At 43.3% G+C, this 17,494-nt stretch overlaps 1 protein-coding gene across 2 annotated transcripts in view; it reads left to right on the top strand.

The window, feature by feature from the left end:
• Positions 1–17,451, top strand: part of kif1ca (kinesin family member 1C, a) — a 35,576-nt gene extending 18,125 nt beyond the window's left edge. For both annotated transcript variants that reach the window (XM_067580260.1, XM_067580259.1), the window contains exons 12-29: positions 17–95; positions 466–544; positions 776–924; positions 2,525–2,629; positions 2,883–3,010; positions 3,087–3,166; positions 3,400–3,475; positions 4,524–4,603; positions 5,509–5,603; positions 6,825–6,908; positions 8,476–8,656; positions 9,363–9,435; positions 9,541–9,639; positions 10,905–11,066; positions 11,465–11,746; positions 11,836–11,925; positions 12,004–12,250; positions 12,569–17,451. In XM_067580260.1, coding sequence (XP_067436361.1) covers positions 17–95; positions 466–544; positions 776–924; positions 2,525–2,629; positions 2,883–3,010; positions 3,087–3,166; positions 3,400–3,475; positions 4,524–4,603; positions 5,509–5,603; positions 6,825–6,908; positions 8,476–8,656; positions 9,363–9,435; positions 9,541–9,639; positions 10,905–11,066; positions 11,465–11,746; positions 11,836–11,925; positions 12,004–12,250; positions 12,569–13,443 — 2,964 coding nt within the window. In that variant the 3' untranslated portion in view covers positions 13,444–17,451. The remainder of the gene's footprint in view (positions 1–16; positions 96–465; positions 545–775; positions 925–2,524; positions 2,630–2,882; positions 3,011–3,086; positions 3,167–3,399; positions 3,476–4,523; positions 4,604–5,508; positions 5,604–6,824; positions 6,909–8,475; positions 8,657–9,362; positions 9,436–9,540; positions 9,640–10,904; positions 11,067–11,464; positions 11,747–11,835; positions 11,926–12,003; positions 12,251–12,568) is intronic.
• The last annotated feature ends 43 nt before the right edge of the window (positions 17,452–17,494 follow it).

The following is a 17,494-nucleotide window of genomic DNA, read 5'->3' on the forward strand; positions in this document are numbered from 1 at the left end:
TCTCTTATTTCTGCAGCAGAGCAGTAAGAAGAGGAAAAGTGATTTTATTCCCTACAGAGACTCTGTTCTGACTTGGTTACTGAAGGAGAACCTGGGTAAGTACAACTAGAGCAACTAGTACAACTAGTACTAGGACCAGTGGCATTGCAGTAGCAGGATCAGAACAAGCTTCTAGACTGGTTGCATTGAACGAAGACTAGCTTTTTTTAGAACTTGTACTACAAACACATACGTTAGTGGTACTGGGTATAGCAACAGAGCTAGCTTTGCAAAGAGTAGTAATACAGAAGTTTATAGTACTAACAGTAGTGTTAGGACGAAGCTGGCACAAGGATTAGGAGTGCAAGGACAACTAGCATCTGGATTACATGTACAACCGAGACAAGTAATTTAAGGGCAAAGAGTACCGTTGCTTATGTAAAAGAGTTGGTAATAACAACAGGATTAAATGTTTGTTTGTTTCAGGAGGAAACTCTCGGACGGCCATGATTGCTGCTCTCAGTCCTGCTGACATCAACTATGAAGAAACACTGAGCACTCTGAGGTCAGATGTGGATGAATCTGTCTGTTTACCCTCCTATCAAGAGTGATCAATCTATAGAGACTCATCTAATGTTATCAAGTAGTGAAGTCCAAGTGAAATAAAGGTCTTTTAATCTAATCTAAACTGACGTAATCTTTGTTTTTGGGTATTAAAGCCACCAAACAGATCCTGTTGTGAATCTGAGGTAGACCTAGTTTTAATCTAATCTGATCTGGTCTGATGTGGTTCCAGGTATGCTGACCGTGCCAAACAGATCCGTTGTAACGCTGTGATCAATGAAGATCCAAACGCCAAACTGATCAGAGAGCTGAAGGGGGAAGTGGAACGACTGAGAAACCTGCTGTTCTCCCAGGGCCTGCAGGAGCTGCTGGACAACGCTGGTATACACAAACAGTCAATACACACGTGTACCGGAGTCACTGTTCTAATGACATCACTGTTTCAATACAGTGTGCACCACTGCTATATACACGTTTTATACACTATGTACTACTGCTATATACACATTTTATACACTATGCACTACTGGTATATACACGTTTTATACACTATGCACTACTGGTATATACACATTTTATACACTATGCACTACTGGTATATACACATTTTATACACTAAGCACTACTGGTATATACACGTTTTATACACTATGCACTACTGGTATATACACATTTTATACACTATGCACTACTGGTATATACACGTTTTATACACTATGCACTACTGGTATATACACATTTTATACACTATGCACTACTGGTATATACACATTTTATACACTATGCACTACTGGTATGTACACGTTTTATACACTATGCACTACTGCTATATACACGTTTTATACACTATGCACTACTGCTATATACACGTTTTATACACTATGCACTACTGGTATATACACATTTTATACACTATGCACTACTGGTATATACACATTTTATACACTATGCACTACTGGTATGTACACGTTTTATACACTATGCACTACTGCTATATACACGTTTTATACACTATGCACTACTGCTATATACACGTTTTATACACTATGCACTACTGCTATATACACGTTTTATACACTATGCACTACTGGTATATACACATTTTATACACTATGCACTACTGGTATGTACACATTTTATACACTATGCACTACTGGTATATACACATTTTATACACTATGCACTACTGCTATATACTCATGATGATAACTATAGTGTTACTGCTAGACACATACAATGAATACACTTTACAGGTATACATTAAACAGGTATTCATACATTATAACATCATACTGTTATACACTGTTGTATATAACATATTACACTGGATACACCATACTGGATTATATGTATAATAGATGCATTATAGTGGTATACTGTATATGATATAAAGGTATATTCACATGATAATAATACACTGTAATGTAGATACTGTGTATATAATATGATAATTATGTTATACTGGTACACAAACATACAGTAAACTCTAATCTGGCATATACACACACACAGATTGTGCAGATTATTCTCACTACTGGTACACACATTTTATATCGTACACATTATAATTATATATATTTTAATAATCATGATAAATATATCATGCTGGTATATCATACTAATACACACAACACAGCACAATATCTACATTATGCTCTGTATTTTTATTTTAATGTGTGTGTGTTTATTTGAACATGGTATGTGTGGTATGTCTACAGGCGGATATTTACAGACAACAGCAACTGTGTGTGTGAGTCAGTGTGTCTATATGTGTGTGTGTGTGTGTGTGTGTGTGTGTGTGTGAGTCAGTGTGTGTGTGTGTGTGTGTGTGTGTGTGTGTGTGTGTGTGTGAGTCAGTGTGTGTGTGTGTGTGAGCAGATATTTACAAGCTGTTCTTTACATAACGTCGAGGATACCAGAGATTCCAACCTGTTAAGAAATGAAACCTGACTCTGTTTCAAACTCTGTTTCTGTCTTAAAGTCAACACCAACGGGACCGTCGGAGCTGTCGCAGGTGTGTCGTCTCCACTGCCGCTGGCGATCACAGCCAATGGCGTCGCACCTGAGAATGGCTCCGCCTCTCCAGGTGACCATCCTCAAGTTTTTTTATTTGATTTTTTTTATCTCTGTATCTACAAAACACACCAATCCAAGAGTGAGAACACAACGAATAATATCTTTTAAATTATATGCTCATTAAATATAATTAAGATTTTAATCTTTCTGCCTTTCTTTTTCATTATTTTTCTTCATCTCTCGACAGTTTTCACTCCTCTGGCTCTGCTTCGTTTCCACCTTTTTAATAACGACCTGCTCTGCGTTTATTATCTCCTGTGCAGGCGCTGAGCCGACGTCCGCGGGCGACATACCCGCTGACTCGAACCACACGATGGAGGACGGAGAGGAAGGAGAGGAGGCGGTCGCCACGGAGACCATCAGTAAAGAGGAAGCAGCTGAGAGACTGCTGGTAGGATGAGAGTTTGATTAACTGGGTACCAGACTGCTGTCGGCGGGCTGTTGGACTGATTCTGTCTGTTCTGTAGGAGACGGAGAAGATCATCGCTGAACTAAACGAGACGTGGGAAGAAAAACTACGAAAGACAGAATCTATTCGTCTGGAGAGGTAACACCGTCTATTTTCTTGTTCTCATTTTTTATTTGCATTTATTCTGTTCACTGTTGTCATGACAACAGCGTGACAACACTTGGTTTTTGTGATCTTTCCTTCTGTCATTTTTTTAAATTGTGATCTTGTTCGTCTAATTTTAGATCTTGTAGTAATTCGAGAAGTTGATGTTTTGTGTTGAACTTGTTTGTGAGCCGCAGCTGTAAAACATCTGTCTCTCTCTCTCTCAGAGAGGCCCTGCTGGCAGAGATGGGCGTGTCCATTAAAGAAGATGGAGGAACGCTTGGCGTCTTCTCTCCTAAAGGAGTGAGTTTCTGTTCGTCTGTCTTTGTCTCTGCCAGAGGTGGCCATAAAACCCCAGATCCTACATTTCCCATAATGCAACTGGACAGCGTCTTTCATCACAGCCTCCGTACCCGCTAAACAGCCACATCTACGCCTCCAGTTTGCATCACAGGCTTTCTGTTAGACGTGTTCGATGCTTTAGAAACTTCAGTAAACTGAAGTTTATGTGTTAAATTGGTGAATTGTCTCTTTAAATACTGAACCGAGAGCAGTAAAGTGTTTCTGTTGTCATGACGACTGCACCAGGATAAAACAGTGATTTGTAGAGCTCAGAGCATCATTGTCAATAACAGACAGTTTAACATCATCGTCATACCTTCAGTCAAACAAGTCACTGTTGTCATGACAACAGCTTGACATCACCTGACATTTGTTATCTTTCCTACTGAAACACCCCCCCAAAAAAAAGTGATCCCAGAGAGACGAGGACAGGTTTAGAGCTGCACCGATTGGTTGATTTATCTATAAGTTGATCCACAGATAATTAATCACCAACTATTCTGATCATCATTAAATGTTTTGAGTCAAATTGAGTCCAGATTCTGTGATTCCAGCTTGTTAAATGTGAATATTTTCTGGTTTCTTTAGTCTCTATGACAGTAAACTGAAGATCTTGTGGATAAAACGAGACATTTAAGGACGTCATCTTGAGCTTTGTGAAACACTGATCAATATTGTCACTATCTTGAGACATTTAATACTATCAAAATAATTGTTAGTTGCAGCTCGTTACGACACAAACTGTGTCGCAACAGATTCTCACTCGCCCAACGTGAAGCAGACATTTGTGAAAAGGAACAGCTGTAATAACTCAGCTGTCAGACTCGCTGCTCTTATCTGAAACAAAGAAACTGAACCTGCAGAGATCAGTTGGTCGCCGTCTCCACCTGCTGGTCAACAGCAGAATAACACACAGTAATGATAATACAGATACACTAGATTCACGTGTTTAATGACATAATCCTCACTGTGTCTTACCTGTGTGTGTGTGTGTGTGTGTGTGTTGCAGACGCCTCACCTGGTCAACCTGAACGAGGACCCTCTGATGTCAGAGTGTCTCCTCTATTACATCAAGGAGGGATTCACCAGGTAGATTTTTTGTTTGTTAAATGTCAGAATGAAACTTTAAAACTATAATGTTTAACTATTCCGCATTAAAATGTCTAAAAACAACTAGAACTGTTATATATTTTGTTGAGTTGTGTACTGACAACTCAGAGAAATCAGTAATTTTAATCAAGGTAACGTTTCATTTGGTCACCTGACACTGGCGTCATACCTCCTCCACACACTAGTATATGTCAGCTGGTCCACCAGTCATAAATGGACTTTTATTCAGCTTTAAGCCACATTTTTACGACAACCGTTTCAGATCTTTTTTAACTGTATCTTTTAACCGGATGAAGGATTTTAGTCATTGGACGTCTGAAGTTAACAGTAGCAGCTCGGCTAACGGTCCCTCCTGACGTCCTGACTGACTGAACGTGTCTTATTCAGTATTTTTACCTGTTTTTAATCACCGTTTGTTCTGGAGAGGAGGAGGAGACCTCTGTGGATAATTCGGCTCCTGGTAAAAACATCTTGAACGATGAACACTGAAAGAATCCCAACCAGGAGAAGCTGGTTGACTGGGACAACAACTCCCATGATCCCTTGCTACTTCACAACATCATCACACTCCGTCTTTTGTTATTGTTTTGATTGAGACCCCGAGCGGCTGAAATTACATGTTGTGTGTTGAACTGTGATTACAGATTATTAAAATGTCTCTCTCTCTCTGCCTGTCTCTCTCTCTCTCTGCCTGTCTCTCTCTCTCTACCTGTCTCTCTCTCTCTCTCTCTCTCTCTCTCTCTCTCTACCTGTCTCTCTCTCTCTCTCTCTCTCTCTCTCTCTCTCTCTCTCTCTCTTTCTCTCTCTCTCTCTCTCTCTGCCTGTCTCTCTCTGTCTCTCTCTCTGCCTGTCTCTCTCTCTCTCTGCCTGTCTGTCTCTCTCAGGGTTGGACAGCAGGATGTGGACATTAAGCTGTCCGGTCACTTCATAAAGGAAATTCACTGTGTGTTTGTCAGTGAGACCAACGACCAGGGAGAGGGTGAGACACCTACCTGTCTGTCTGTTCACTACCCTGCACGCTACACTTTAACGTCTAATTAAGTTTTATTTTGTCTTTTGGTTTCTATGCTTCCACCTTTTTTTGCTGTAACTGTTGAGTTTCTACAGATTAATTAATTACTTCTTCTTGAGCGTTTGACACTTAATTTTATTTATTACTTGTGTGTCTGTTCTGTTCTTACCGAGCTGTTGTGTTCCTGACAGCGAGGGCGCTCAGATCGCCCTCTGGTGGTCGAACACAGCAGCAGCGTGTGTGTGTTTGTCTTTCTATCTTTGTGAGAACCAGTTTCAGTTTAAAGCTGGTGCTGTGAGGATGTTGTTGTTGGTCCTCACTACTTCAAAAGGCCATCTGAGGGTGAAGACTTGGGTTTAGTTGAGGGTTTCACATTTAGTTTTGATGGTTAAAGTTAGACTGAGGGTCCTGTGAAGGCTGTATGTCAGTAAGGGTCCTCACAAAGATAGATAGACAAACGCACGTGTGTGTGTGTGTGTGTGTGTGTGTGTGTGTGTGTGTGTGTGTGTGTGTGTGTGTTCAGTGAGTGACTCTCTCTCTCTTTCCTTCTATAAAAGCTGCCAGGAAATCTGTCAGGTATCGTTTCTAATAACAACTACTAGTTACCACGGTAACGTCACCATCATATTCACACCCATGTTTCCTGTGCCCCCGCCCTTCCCTCTTCCTCTTCCTCTTCCTCCCCCTCTTCCTCCTCATACTTTCTACTGTGTTACTGTAAATTCATCATATTTCATAAACGTAGACACTGAAGAAATCTGTGTGTGATATAAACATAAAGGTGATGACACAGCTTAAGCATCGACAGTAGAGCTGCAATGATTAGTCGATTAGTTGCCAATTGTTAAATTAATCGCCAACTATTTCGATAATCAATTAGTAATAGTCATTTTTTTTAAGAAGAAAATGTCCAAATTCTGATTCCAGCTTCTTAAATGTGAATATTTTCTGGTTTCTTTCGTCCTCTGTGACAATAAACACAAACTTCACATGTAAGACGTTTATAGAGAACATTTAAAAACACACGGAGTTAAAATGCTTCACAGAGACATTTTAAAATAATTAAAACAAACAAAAAAAACAGATGTGACAGATTCTGAAAGGCATCTGAAGATCACGTGACCAACGCTGTAATCTGTCTGTGAATGTACGGATAGTAAAACCGTCTCCTTCTGTTTGTGTGTCCAGTGATCGTCACTCTGGAGCCGTTGATCGGAGCTGAAACGTACGTCAACGGGAAACAGATCACCGAAGCTGTCATCCTGAGGCAAGGTGTGTACAGTCGGGGGGGGGGGGGGTGTTTCCCGCTCAAACACTCATCTTATTATTACCTCCAATAAATCCACTTAGAAACAGAGAACAACGAGGCTGCAGGAACCTTCCTCAGAATCATCACTGCTAACAGCCGATTCATTGACTTTTAATGGCGACTATTTGACTAAATGTGAACAAATATCTCTGAAAGAGAACAGCAGCAATTTTGCATCAAATTGTTGCAGAAAAAGGTACCAGAGCAAAAAACTCTCTCTTGAAAATAAAAAGGGAGTCAGAGGTCCAAGCAGCAAAGTGTTCTTTAATGCCGGCAAAAAAGGGGAGCAAGTAGCACTTTTACAAAGAACCAAATCGCTCCGAAGGTTTTTTCTTTGGGACATTGTTTTTATGTCCTTGGGTCGGCTTAGGTCACACCTTATCATCCACCCTCCCTAATTTTTGACCAATTATTATGTTACTTTTATCTCCGTCACTCGTTGTTGGTCAAAACTCTTCAAAACAGGTTTTGAGGTGTTTGAGGATATGTACTGGCATATTCAATTCTACCTGATTATATCCAATTTTTATATATAAGTATTGGGAATCATTTTACACCATTATTGCCAAGTTGTCTTCTGGCCTTTTATTTTTTTTATAAGTTATTCTAGTCATTTTACACCCTTATTTCTTGATCTCCTCCAGAGAGTATTTTTTAGAAGGTGAGGACTTTAGCAGACCCAAGCAAAGTGACATGTGATACAAACACACTCAAATTTCTCCAGTGTATGATTATGATTCTTCTACCGTGCCTCTATACGTACAGTGTGATTAAATATGGTTCATGAGATTATAACTACACCAATACAAATTGTATCACACTATCCCTTATTGCTTATAAACTTATAAAATCAATCTGCATAGCTTAATATTGTCTTTAATCACACCAATGACTTTTAATGAAAATACACCACAGCAACATCTGATGAGCTTTTGTAGCGTTTTTTTCTCTCCTGATGTTGCTGTTAGCATGTTTTCCATCTGTGAGAAAGTAAAAATAGTTTCACTCTAAAGTCAAATTTCACACTGAGCTGATAAAATGTAGCAGAAGAAAAAAAAAACTCAGAGATCCACAGATGCCGACTGTTTATCTGCTGATCTTCACGTAACAGCAGTGGATGGAAACCGTCTGCAGTTGAGGTTCATTTTTATCTTTTATTTAGTGCTTTTTAAACCGTCCCAACCTCCAAAGCATGGTTCCCCTTTTCAGCAAAACTCAGCTACAAGTCTATTTTTAACATTATGTCAATTTATCAAATTATAGCTTCCAGGAATCCAAATTACAAGAAAAATGACCATAAAACTGCACAAATCTTTTTAGCACTTAACACTGGTTTTCTTAGCTTGTCTCTACGTGATGTATCAATAAAGTTATGTTACTATAAATATCTCAACGTCTTCACGGATGAAAAGAGAACCGAGGGTTTGCTTTTGCTGATTTTCTGGAAATTTTGTTGAAACCTTTGGATGGAAACTTTAGCTCCTGTCTCTCTAACGCTCTCTCTCTCTCTGTGTTTCTCTCCGTTGCTAGGTAACCGCATCGTGATGGGGAAGAACCACGTGTTCAGGTTCAACCACCCGGAGCAGGCTCGGCTGGAGAGGGAGCGCAGCGTGACGGCGGATCAGCAGGGGGAGCCGGAGGACTGGAACTACGCTCAGAGAGAACTGCTGGAGAAACAAGGCATCGACATCAAACTGGAGATGGAGAAGAGGTAAACAGGAAGGAGAGGAGAGAGAGTCTTAATCATCAATCAGACGTGGATCAATCCATCAATCAAACATGGAAGAAAGAAAAACTAACCTCCAAACACTCTGCTGGGGACTGTGAGGAAACATTTGGCCACTTTTCTCGGTTTTCGCTTCAAAATAATGAAACATTAAGACACCAGGAACTCCAGATACTGTATCAATGCTGTTTGGTCTCCTGATTGATTGATTGATTGGTTGACTGATTGATTGGTTGGTTGGTTGGTTGGTTGGTTGATTGGTTGACTGGTTGGTTGGTTGATTGGTTCGTTGACTGGTTGGTTGGTTGGTTGGTTGGTTGACTGGTTGGTTGGTTGGTTGACTGGTTGGTTGGTTGGTTGACTGGTTGGTTGACCGGTTGGTTGGTTGGTTGGTTGACTGGTTGGTTGGTTGGTTGGTTGGTTGGTTGGTTGACTGGTTGACTGGTTGACTGGTTGGTTGGTTGGTTGGTTGGTTGATTGGTTGGTTGGTTGGTTGGTTGGTTGACTGATTGGTTGGTTGGTTGGTTGACTGGTTGGTTGGTTGGTTGGTTGGTTGACTGGTTGGTTGGTTGGTTGATTGACTGGTTGATTGGTTGGCTGATTGATTGGTTGATTGGTTGGTTGGTTGACTGGTTGGTTGACTGGTTGGTTGGTTGATTGGTTGACTGATTGGTCGGTTGGTGTGTTCCAGGCTGCAGGACATGGAGGTTCAGTACCGTAAAGAGAAGGAGGAGGCTGATCTGCTGCTGGAGCAACACAGACTGGTCAGTTTCTGTTTGATTCATCAGTCAACTTAAACCTCACAGTGAAGGAACCGTCACCAACCTGCCTGTCTGTCTCTCTACCTGTCTCTCTCTCTCTCTATGCAGTATGCAGACAGTGACAGCGGTGATGATTCAGACAAACGTTCCTGTGAGGAGAGCTGGAGACTGATCTCGTCTCTGAGAGAGAAACTTCCTGCCAACAAGGTACCTGTCTGTCTGACTGTCTGTCTGTCTGACTGACGTCTGTCTGTCTGTCTGACTGACGTCTGTCTGTCTCTGTCTGTCTGTCTGTCTGTCTGTCTGACACTTGTCTTTCTAGCTGTTTTCACATATGAACTCTGGTGGAAAACTGCCTTCCCATGACGAATGTGCCAGTGAGTGTGCAAAGATAGCATTACGCCAATTAGACACAGTTCCCAGGGAGTTAGCAAGAAGGCTAATCTGTGATATAGCAATGTGGTTTTCTGTGTGAAATGATTAAAGGCTGCCGGGTCCAGTTTTACTGTGAGAAAAAGGTGGAAGATGCTGAGAAAGTTTTTCTTTGTCCCGGGTTAAGGAGGCCTCGGTTTGCTCTGTATCTCTTTATGTATAAGGCAGCCGGCAGGTGAAGTTCGTTTAACGTCCGGTCCGACTGATACGGACATTCTGGTCCGTAAAATGTCAAGGTCGTAGTGCACGTGTGAAAGGTTCTCCTGTCTGACTCGTGTCCATCTGTCTGTCACCTTAGTGCGTCTTTAGTTCACTGAAATCTAATATGAAACAATTAGCAGTTTATATAAACGGTCCTGATGAAGGTCACTGCCAGCAGCTTGTTGATTTTAAAAAGTTAACTGCATTCATTCATTTGGAAACATCTTACAGTCTCCTGACTGGATGTAACAAAATAATAATTTACTGACTATCACCGGTTAAATGTCTTTTATGAAAACAGAAGTTGGTGTGTTTGCTCTGCAATAAGAGGAGGTTATTAAGGTCGTATCTACGTTATTAGCCTCTCTGCTGCTCCGTTAGCTGAGCAGCTCAGAGTTGGTTTAATGCTACAGTGTGTGATGGTCAGCTGGTTCGCTGCTCCGTTAACGTTAGTCTCTGAGTGACGGCGTAGATACAAAATACTTCCTGTTCATCTCACAAAGCTAATTATTTAGTCATCAAATCAAAAAAAAATATTGTGAAGATGACCTAAAGATAACTAGCGTGTTGGTTCTGTAGACTGTCTGGGTGCTGCGCCGCTCTCACTGATGACTTCCACCTTTTTCATTCCGTCACGTTATTAATGAATAATGAAGAAAATCCTTTTAGAAAATTTGTGAATCGATTCAGAACCACAGAAGATACGAAACACGATTCTCAAGTTTTCATTCCAATATTTTGGTCTGATATCTGTCTGTCTGTCTGTCTGACCTGTCTGTCTGTCTCACCTGTCTGACCTGTCTCACCTGTCTGTCTACCTGTCTGTCTACCTGTCTCAGGTGCAGTCTATAGTGAAGCGCTGTGGTCTACCCAGCAGTGGGAAGAGGAGGGAGCCTCTGAGAGTCTATCAGATCCCTCAGAGGAGGAGGATCAGCAAAGATCCCAAACGGGTCACCATGGAGGATCTCCGCATGCAGGCGGTCAAAGAGATCTGCTACGAGGTGAGACGCACACACACACACACACACACACACACACACACACACAGACACACCTTAACGGTCCTTTGAAGTAGAGAGGAGCGGCCAAAACGTCCTCACAACGTTAGTTTAAGATAAGACTTTATTGTCCCAGAGAGAAAAACACAACGCTGCTGATGTGTAGAACAAAAGTCTACACATCAGACATCCCATAATACACGATAAGAAGAACAATAAATGACTCACAAACTCACAATGGTCCCCACAACGTAGAAATATAAGAACACACACACACAGATCATTAAACTGTTCTGTCTGAAACAGTTCAGTCGCCTTTAAGTTACAATGATTTAAGTGTTTATGCAGTGTGATTAGCGCCACCTAATGGTGTGTGTGTGTGTGTGTGGCGCCCCCTGCAGGTCGCCCTGGGAGACTTCCGCCACTCCCGTCAGGAGATCGAGGCGTTGTCCATCGTCAAGATGAAGGAACTCTGCCGCATGTATGCCAAGAAAGACTCGAACGAGAAGGACAGCTGGAAGGCGGTGGCCCAGGACGTCTGCGACACCGTGGGCATCGGAGAGGAGAGGAGCCCCCCCGCCGAGGAGGGCGGAGGAGGAGGAGAGACGGTGGAGGGCGGCGGACAGAAAGGAAAAGTGTACGACCTGAAGGCTCACATCGACAAGCTGACGGACATTCTGGAGGTTAGTTCAGTAGTTAAAGCCGCGCCGTTAAAGGAACATTCTGCCGTTTTCTGTCCGTCTGGATGAGACGAATGTTTTTCTTCTTCCAGGAAGTGAAGCTGCAGAACAACATGAAGGACGAGGAGATCAAAGCTCTGCGAGACAGAATGATCAAGATGGAGAGCATCATACCTGTTCAGGTACACACACACATCATGCCCCGATCAGCTGATCATCAGTAACTCGTGTCTAAATCCTCGTTTCCGTCTCGTTTCCAGGACGATGACGTGAACGGCGGCGAAGAAGGAGGCGGGAGTCCTCAGAGAGACGGGAGCGGGGGCGGAGCCGGCGACGGCGGCGGCGACGTCCCCCACGCGCCGGAGGTCAGAGTTCAGCGGCTGATGGACGAGGACCCGGCGTTCAGGAGAGGACGCCTCCGCTGGCTGAAACAGGAACAGCAGCGAATCCTGAACCTGCAGCAGCAGAACATCACCAAGAAGCTCCGAGGACTGAACCAGAACCAGGGTGAGAAAACACACCCGGGAGGAGGGGGGCGGGCACAAAAACACATGAGCAGAAACCAGGAGTGTGTTGTCGTCCAGCGTTGGTGAACGTGTATCTGCAGCGACGGCAGGAAGTGGTCGTCGGTCAGCTGGTTTCTGAGCATGTGCAGTGTGTCTCAGTCTGTCTAAATCAAATCAAAACAACTTTAGAGTTCATGTCCATTAATTACTGGTTCCACTGGTGTATGAGACTCTGTACTGGGAGCAGATGATGATACAGGAGACGTTTAACTGCGTTGTCATGGTGATAAGCTAACAGTGTTGTCTGTCTGTCTCTCAGGTGGTCAGACGACCCCCACTGTTCCTGTTCACCTCCCCGGGACCGGACGCTTCATCCCTCCCCAGGAGTGCAAGCTCAAGTTCCCCTTCAAGAGTAACCCCGCCCACCGGTTGTCATGGGGACCAGCCAGCGCCGCCCTGCAGGCTCTGGGTCTGGGGGAGTGTGGAGGGGAGGGGGTGGAGTGGAGGGAGGAGGGGGGAGACAGAGGAGGGGAGGGTAAAAGCTCTCCTTCACCACCTCCTCCTCCTCCTCAGGGTCATCCTCCTGCTCTCTTGCCCCTCCCCTTCCAGGTTCCGCCCCCCCGCATGCGCACCCCCAGCCCTCATCGCGCCTGGCAACAGCGTAACCAGGGCAACCAGGGCGGCTACCAATACCACCACCAGGGCGGCAACCAAAACCAACAGCGGCGCTATCGCCGCAACTCTCTGGACAGCTCCACCCACAGCAACAGTAACTACGACAACGAGCAGCATCATGGCAGTGGTCACCAGGGGCGACCGAGACAGAGGAGGAGGATGTCACCTGGACCAGGGGAGGAGAGAGGTGGAGGAGGAGGAGGAGGAAGAGGAGGAGGAGGAGGAGGAGGAGGAAGGGACAGAGACAGAGACAGAGACGGGAACTTCCACTATAATCAACGTCAGCACCATCAGTACCACCACCATCCCTACTACAACCCCCACAATGCACCATTCCAGCCAGGACCTTACCCCAACTACCACAGCCTGCCGCGCTCTGGGGCCCCGCCCCCTCCTGCCGACATGATGCTGGGGGCGGGGCCACCGCAGGGTGGGTGGGGCTTCACCACCCCGCCGCGGATGAGACGGCAGTTCAGCGCGCCGGACCTCAAAAACAACAACAAGGAAACCCCCATCTGACCTTTGACCTCTGAAACCCTGGAGTCTGACCCCGGGCCTCGGTCACACGGAGAGTTCTGATTGGCTGGAGGACAGAGGGCGGTCCCAGATGCTGTAGAGTATAGGCTGTGTGTGTGTATGTGTGTTTGTGTGTGTGTCTGTGTGTGTGTGTGTGTGTTTGTGTGTGTGTGTTTCAGCACTTTTTGCTTCATGCACAACCAGAAGAGTCTCACACACACACACACACACACACACACACACACACACACACACACACACACACCTGTATCCCCAGTCCTGCTGTGTGTGTGTGTGTGTGCTGGCTTGCTCGTAGCCTTTTACGTTAGCTCGAGTTAGCTGTTGTGTAACCATAGCAACACTGTTCTAGGAAACTGTCAAACAGGATGGAAGTTTATTGATATAGTTGTATTGGTTTTATTGATCTGGTTCTGATCAGGTGTTAGCTCCTGAGGCTAGCTGCCATTAGCAGAATTGATTATTGTGACTGTTTTTTACTAAAGGTGAAGTACGCGGGTTTGATGGGTGTTTGTATGTAAAAAGGGGCTTTTAGCTGCTGTTAGCCCAGGAGGCTAACTAGCCTGCTTCAGCCTGAGAGGTCTGTGTTAGCTCAGGCTAGTTAGCTCGGCAGGCTAGTGAGTTACTCGATAAAGGGCTACAGAAGTTCAGAACAGGTGAAAGTATTAGCCTAGCTTAGCGTAGCCTAATGAAGGTAGCATTCAAGTTGTATGGGAGTGACAGTTTGTACGACTTAAAACCAAATTTATTAATTTATCTGATTTATTTGTCATTAAAGTCCAGCTGAACGCCCCCCAAAAACCCCTTTATATTTGTTATTTTAACAACAAGGCTAGTTGGCTAATTAGTTAGCTGCAGCATGTTAGCAGCTTCAAACGTCCCTGCAAATCTCATTTCAGTCAGTTTAGATGCACCGCTCAGAAAACGCAGCGACATCAGCGCGTAAACTACATGTTTGTTTACGTTGTGGTTCACTCAGTAAATAAATATCACATTGAAAACAGACTTTTATGATTTCAGTTGGACTGAAACAAATTGAAATGATGGATGTTCCCATGTAAAAACAAAAAAAAAACCTTTAAAACCTTTAAACAACATCAAATTCTGTTTAAGAATATTAATTATGATGGAAAAACACCTCCAAGTTAAACTAATATTTAGAGATTTATGGATTAATTATAACGTCTGAGTTCACAGCTCATATTTTACAACTAGAGCGGCAGCGATGAGGCAAATAATCGTCTTAGTCATTTTTTTTAAAGCAAAAATGTCAAATATTTGCTGGTTGAAGTTTTTATGTGTGATACTGAATGTTTTGGACGGTCAGTTGGACAAAATTAGACATAAAGACGTCGTTTTCCAACCATTACAACACTGTTTTCTGACATTATAGACACAACAACTTATCAATAATTCAAATAACGGTTTCCGAGCGTCACCTCCTTCGGTTCTGTTGTTGTGAACATTGTTGTCGTAGTTACCGTCTCTCCCATGCGGCTTTGAACGCTGCGTCGCTGAAACCAAAGAAAGCTGCTCTGCGGCGCCTCCTGCAGGAAGCAGAGAGCTGACAGACACACTGCTGGACAGACAGACAGACAGACGGTGACGAGGTGGAGGAGGAAGACGAGGAGGAGGAGGAGGAGGCGGTTGACGTGCTTTACTTGAGAGACAGCCGAGCATGTGGAACTGAGTTTAATCTTTTTAAAAGCGTTTTGTGTGTATATTTGAAGTGTTATTTGTCTTGATGTTTATATGAAGATGAATCTATTTAAAAAAAAACAAAACAAACAAACATAAAAAAAAAAGCAGATGTATGAAAATGTGTTCACCGTCTCTGGCAATCGTGGGAAACGTAGTAAGTGATACATGACATGTGATGTCTTGTGGGAGATGTAGGAATACTGACAAAGACTATTTTAAACAAACACGGGGGGATGTAAGAAAAGGCTGATGGATTGAGGAATATGTAGGGCTTCATGTGAGCAAGGAACTCTGGGAAATGTAGTGCAAGAGAGAGAGAGAGAGAGACAGGTGGTGGATAAGAGAAGAAGATGAAAGCGTTAGTACCTGAGATAAATAAGCTTTGTGTTTTTTTTTTTTAAATAACGGACACTACGAATGAAAGGTTTTTAAAATCCTCCAGAGAGGATCCGACACTACGAGACGAACGTCCGCAAGAGTTGTGACAATAAGGATTTGAAATATTCAGGGGTTGATGCTGCCTTCTAGAGACGCCCGAATGTTGGAAATTGTGCCTTTTTTTTCCACCGGAAATAATAAAGTGAACATTTTTCATCACTTTTAAATTCTACAGAAGTTTATATATTATGACAAGATATATTTTCAGTGTAATTGTTTTTCCTCCTTGTTGCCGACGGATACGAACATCCAAACACATGTATGTTTAATTGAGAACGTCTGTGTTCAACAGTTAATTCAAGCTCAAGTTGAAATATTTCCAACTTGCACGGACACGACAGGAGCTGCTGCAACGATGAGTCGATTAGTCAACGGAAATGAGATTTGAAACTAATCGTTTATCAATCAAATTTGCTGCTCCTCCCTTTTTCTCATAGTGAGAATATCTTTAATATCTTTGGGATTTGAAGAGTTGGTCGGACAAAACAAGCTACAGCATGATGTCATCTTGTGCTGAAGAAAACTGAGGCGGGTTTTATGGACCCGTTGATTAATTGAGAGAATAAAGAAAATATTCACGTTTAAGAAGCTGCGATCTTTTCCTCTTTAAAAAAATGTCTCCAAATAACGAATAGATTATCGAGATAGTTGAATATTTGGTGAACAAATCGTTGCACCTCAGTTTGTGACGCTTCTCACGTCTTTCCAGTGACGTTACGTTCCGTCGTGACGCCGCTAAACGACTCGACCGGAAACCGACTCGTGGAAAAAAAATCAGCTGCTCCTGACACGCGAAACATAAAGTTGTAATAAAAACTGAAGCAAGCACAAGTTTCCAACTTCCCGCGTCAAACTTGAAGGCAGCATCAGGGTTTTACATCTGCTGAAACCCCGCCCGCATATAGAGCAAAGCATTGTGGGAGATGACGAGTGGAGCGTGTTCGCCGCTCCGTGACTGAAAGACCTTTTTCTTTTAAAAGGCAGAGAACCAACCAATGGGAGCGCTCTCTCCGGCCGCTCGCTCGGTCAGCGAGGGAGTTACCATGACGATGATGACAAATACACGGAAAGTGATTGTGATTGGCCCGAGAGGCTCTTGACCAATCACGGGGACAATCTTGATAACCTGCTGCCACCGCCAGGCCTGATGGGAAATGATGTTTCCTTTCTGTTTTTAATTTTTCTGACTCTTTTTATTTTATTTTTTTTATTTCCAGCTTGGCCCTCTGATTGGCTGTTTTTTTTTTTTTGTGCATTCATTTGCTTCCTGTTTGAGTATTTTAACCCCGCCTACATGTTTGACCTTTGCTTTGTGATGTCATCACACCATCATCACTACTATTATTATAATTATAAAAGTTATATGTGTCATTAATATTGGGTTCTTTTGGATGCTGCTAAAGGGAGCTTCTTCACCCTCATGCACCGCCTGAGTGTGTGTGTATGTGTGTGTGTGCGTGCGCGTGTGTGTGTGTGTGTGAGTGTGTGTGTGTGTTTCTGGGTTAATTTAGAATCATAATCTGAACTTTGTTTCACTTTATAAAGCTGATTTTACTGTTTTTTTTTTTTTCTTCTAATCGTCCGTTTAGTTTTGTCATTTTGAATTCTTGAACCCTCCTCACCGACTGGCCCCGCCCCCTTCCCCCCTCCCCTCCCCCCTCAGAATCTGTGACATCATCACAGCATGACGTCACTGACGTCAGGACTCTGGAACGCTGACACGGACATGATGACATCATGGTGTAGCCCCTGCTCCTATTGGCTCAGTAGTAGCTGTGTCTGTTGTTTTTTTTCGTTGTATCAGGAACCAATCTCAGGCTCTACCTGCAATAAACTGTCAGAATAAAAACTAAACGTGACTCGGCTGGTTCTTCACCGCTGCTTCCTTCAGGAACAT

Source organism: Thunnus thynnus, chromosome 22 (genome assembly GCF_963924715.1).
Source record: "Thunnus thynnus chromosome 22, fThuThy2.1, whole genome shotgun sequence".
Lineage (NCBI taxonomy): Eukaryota > Metazoa > Chordata > Actinopteri > Scombriformes > Scombridae > Thunnus > Thunnus thynnus.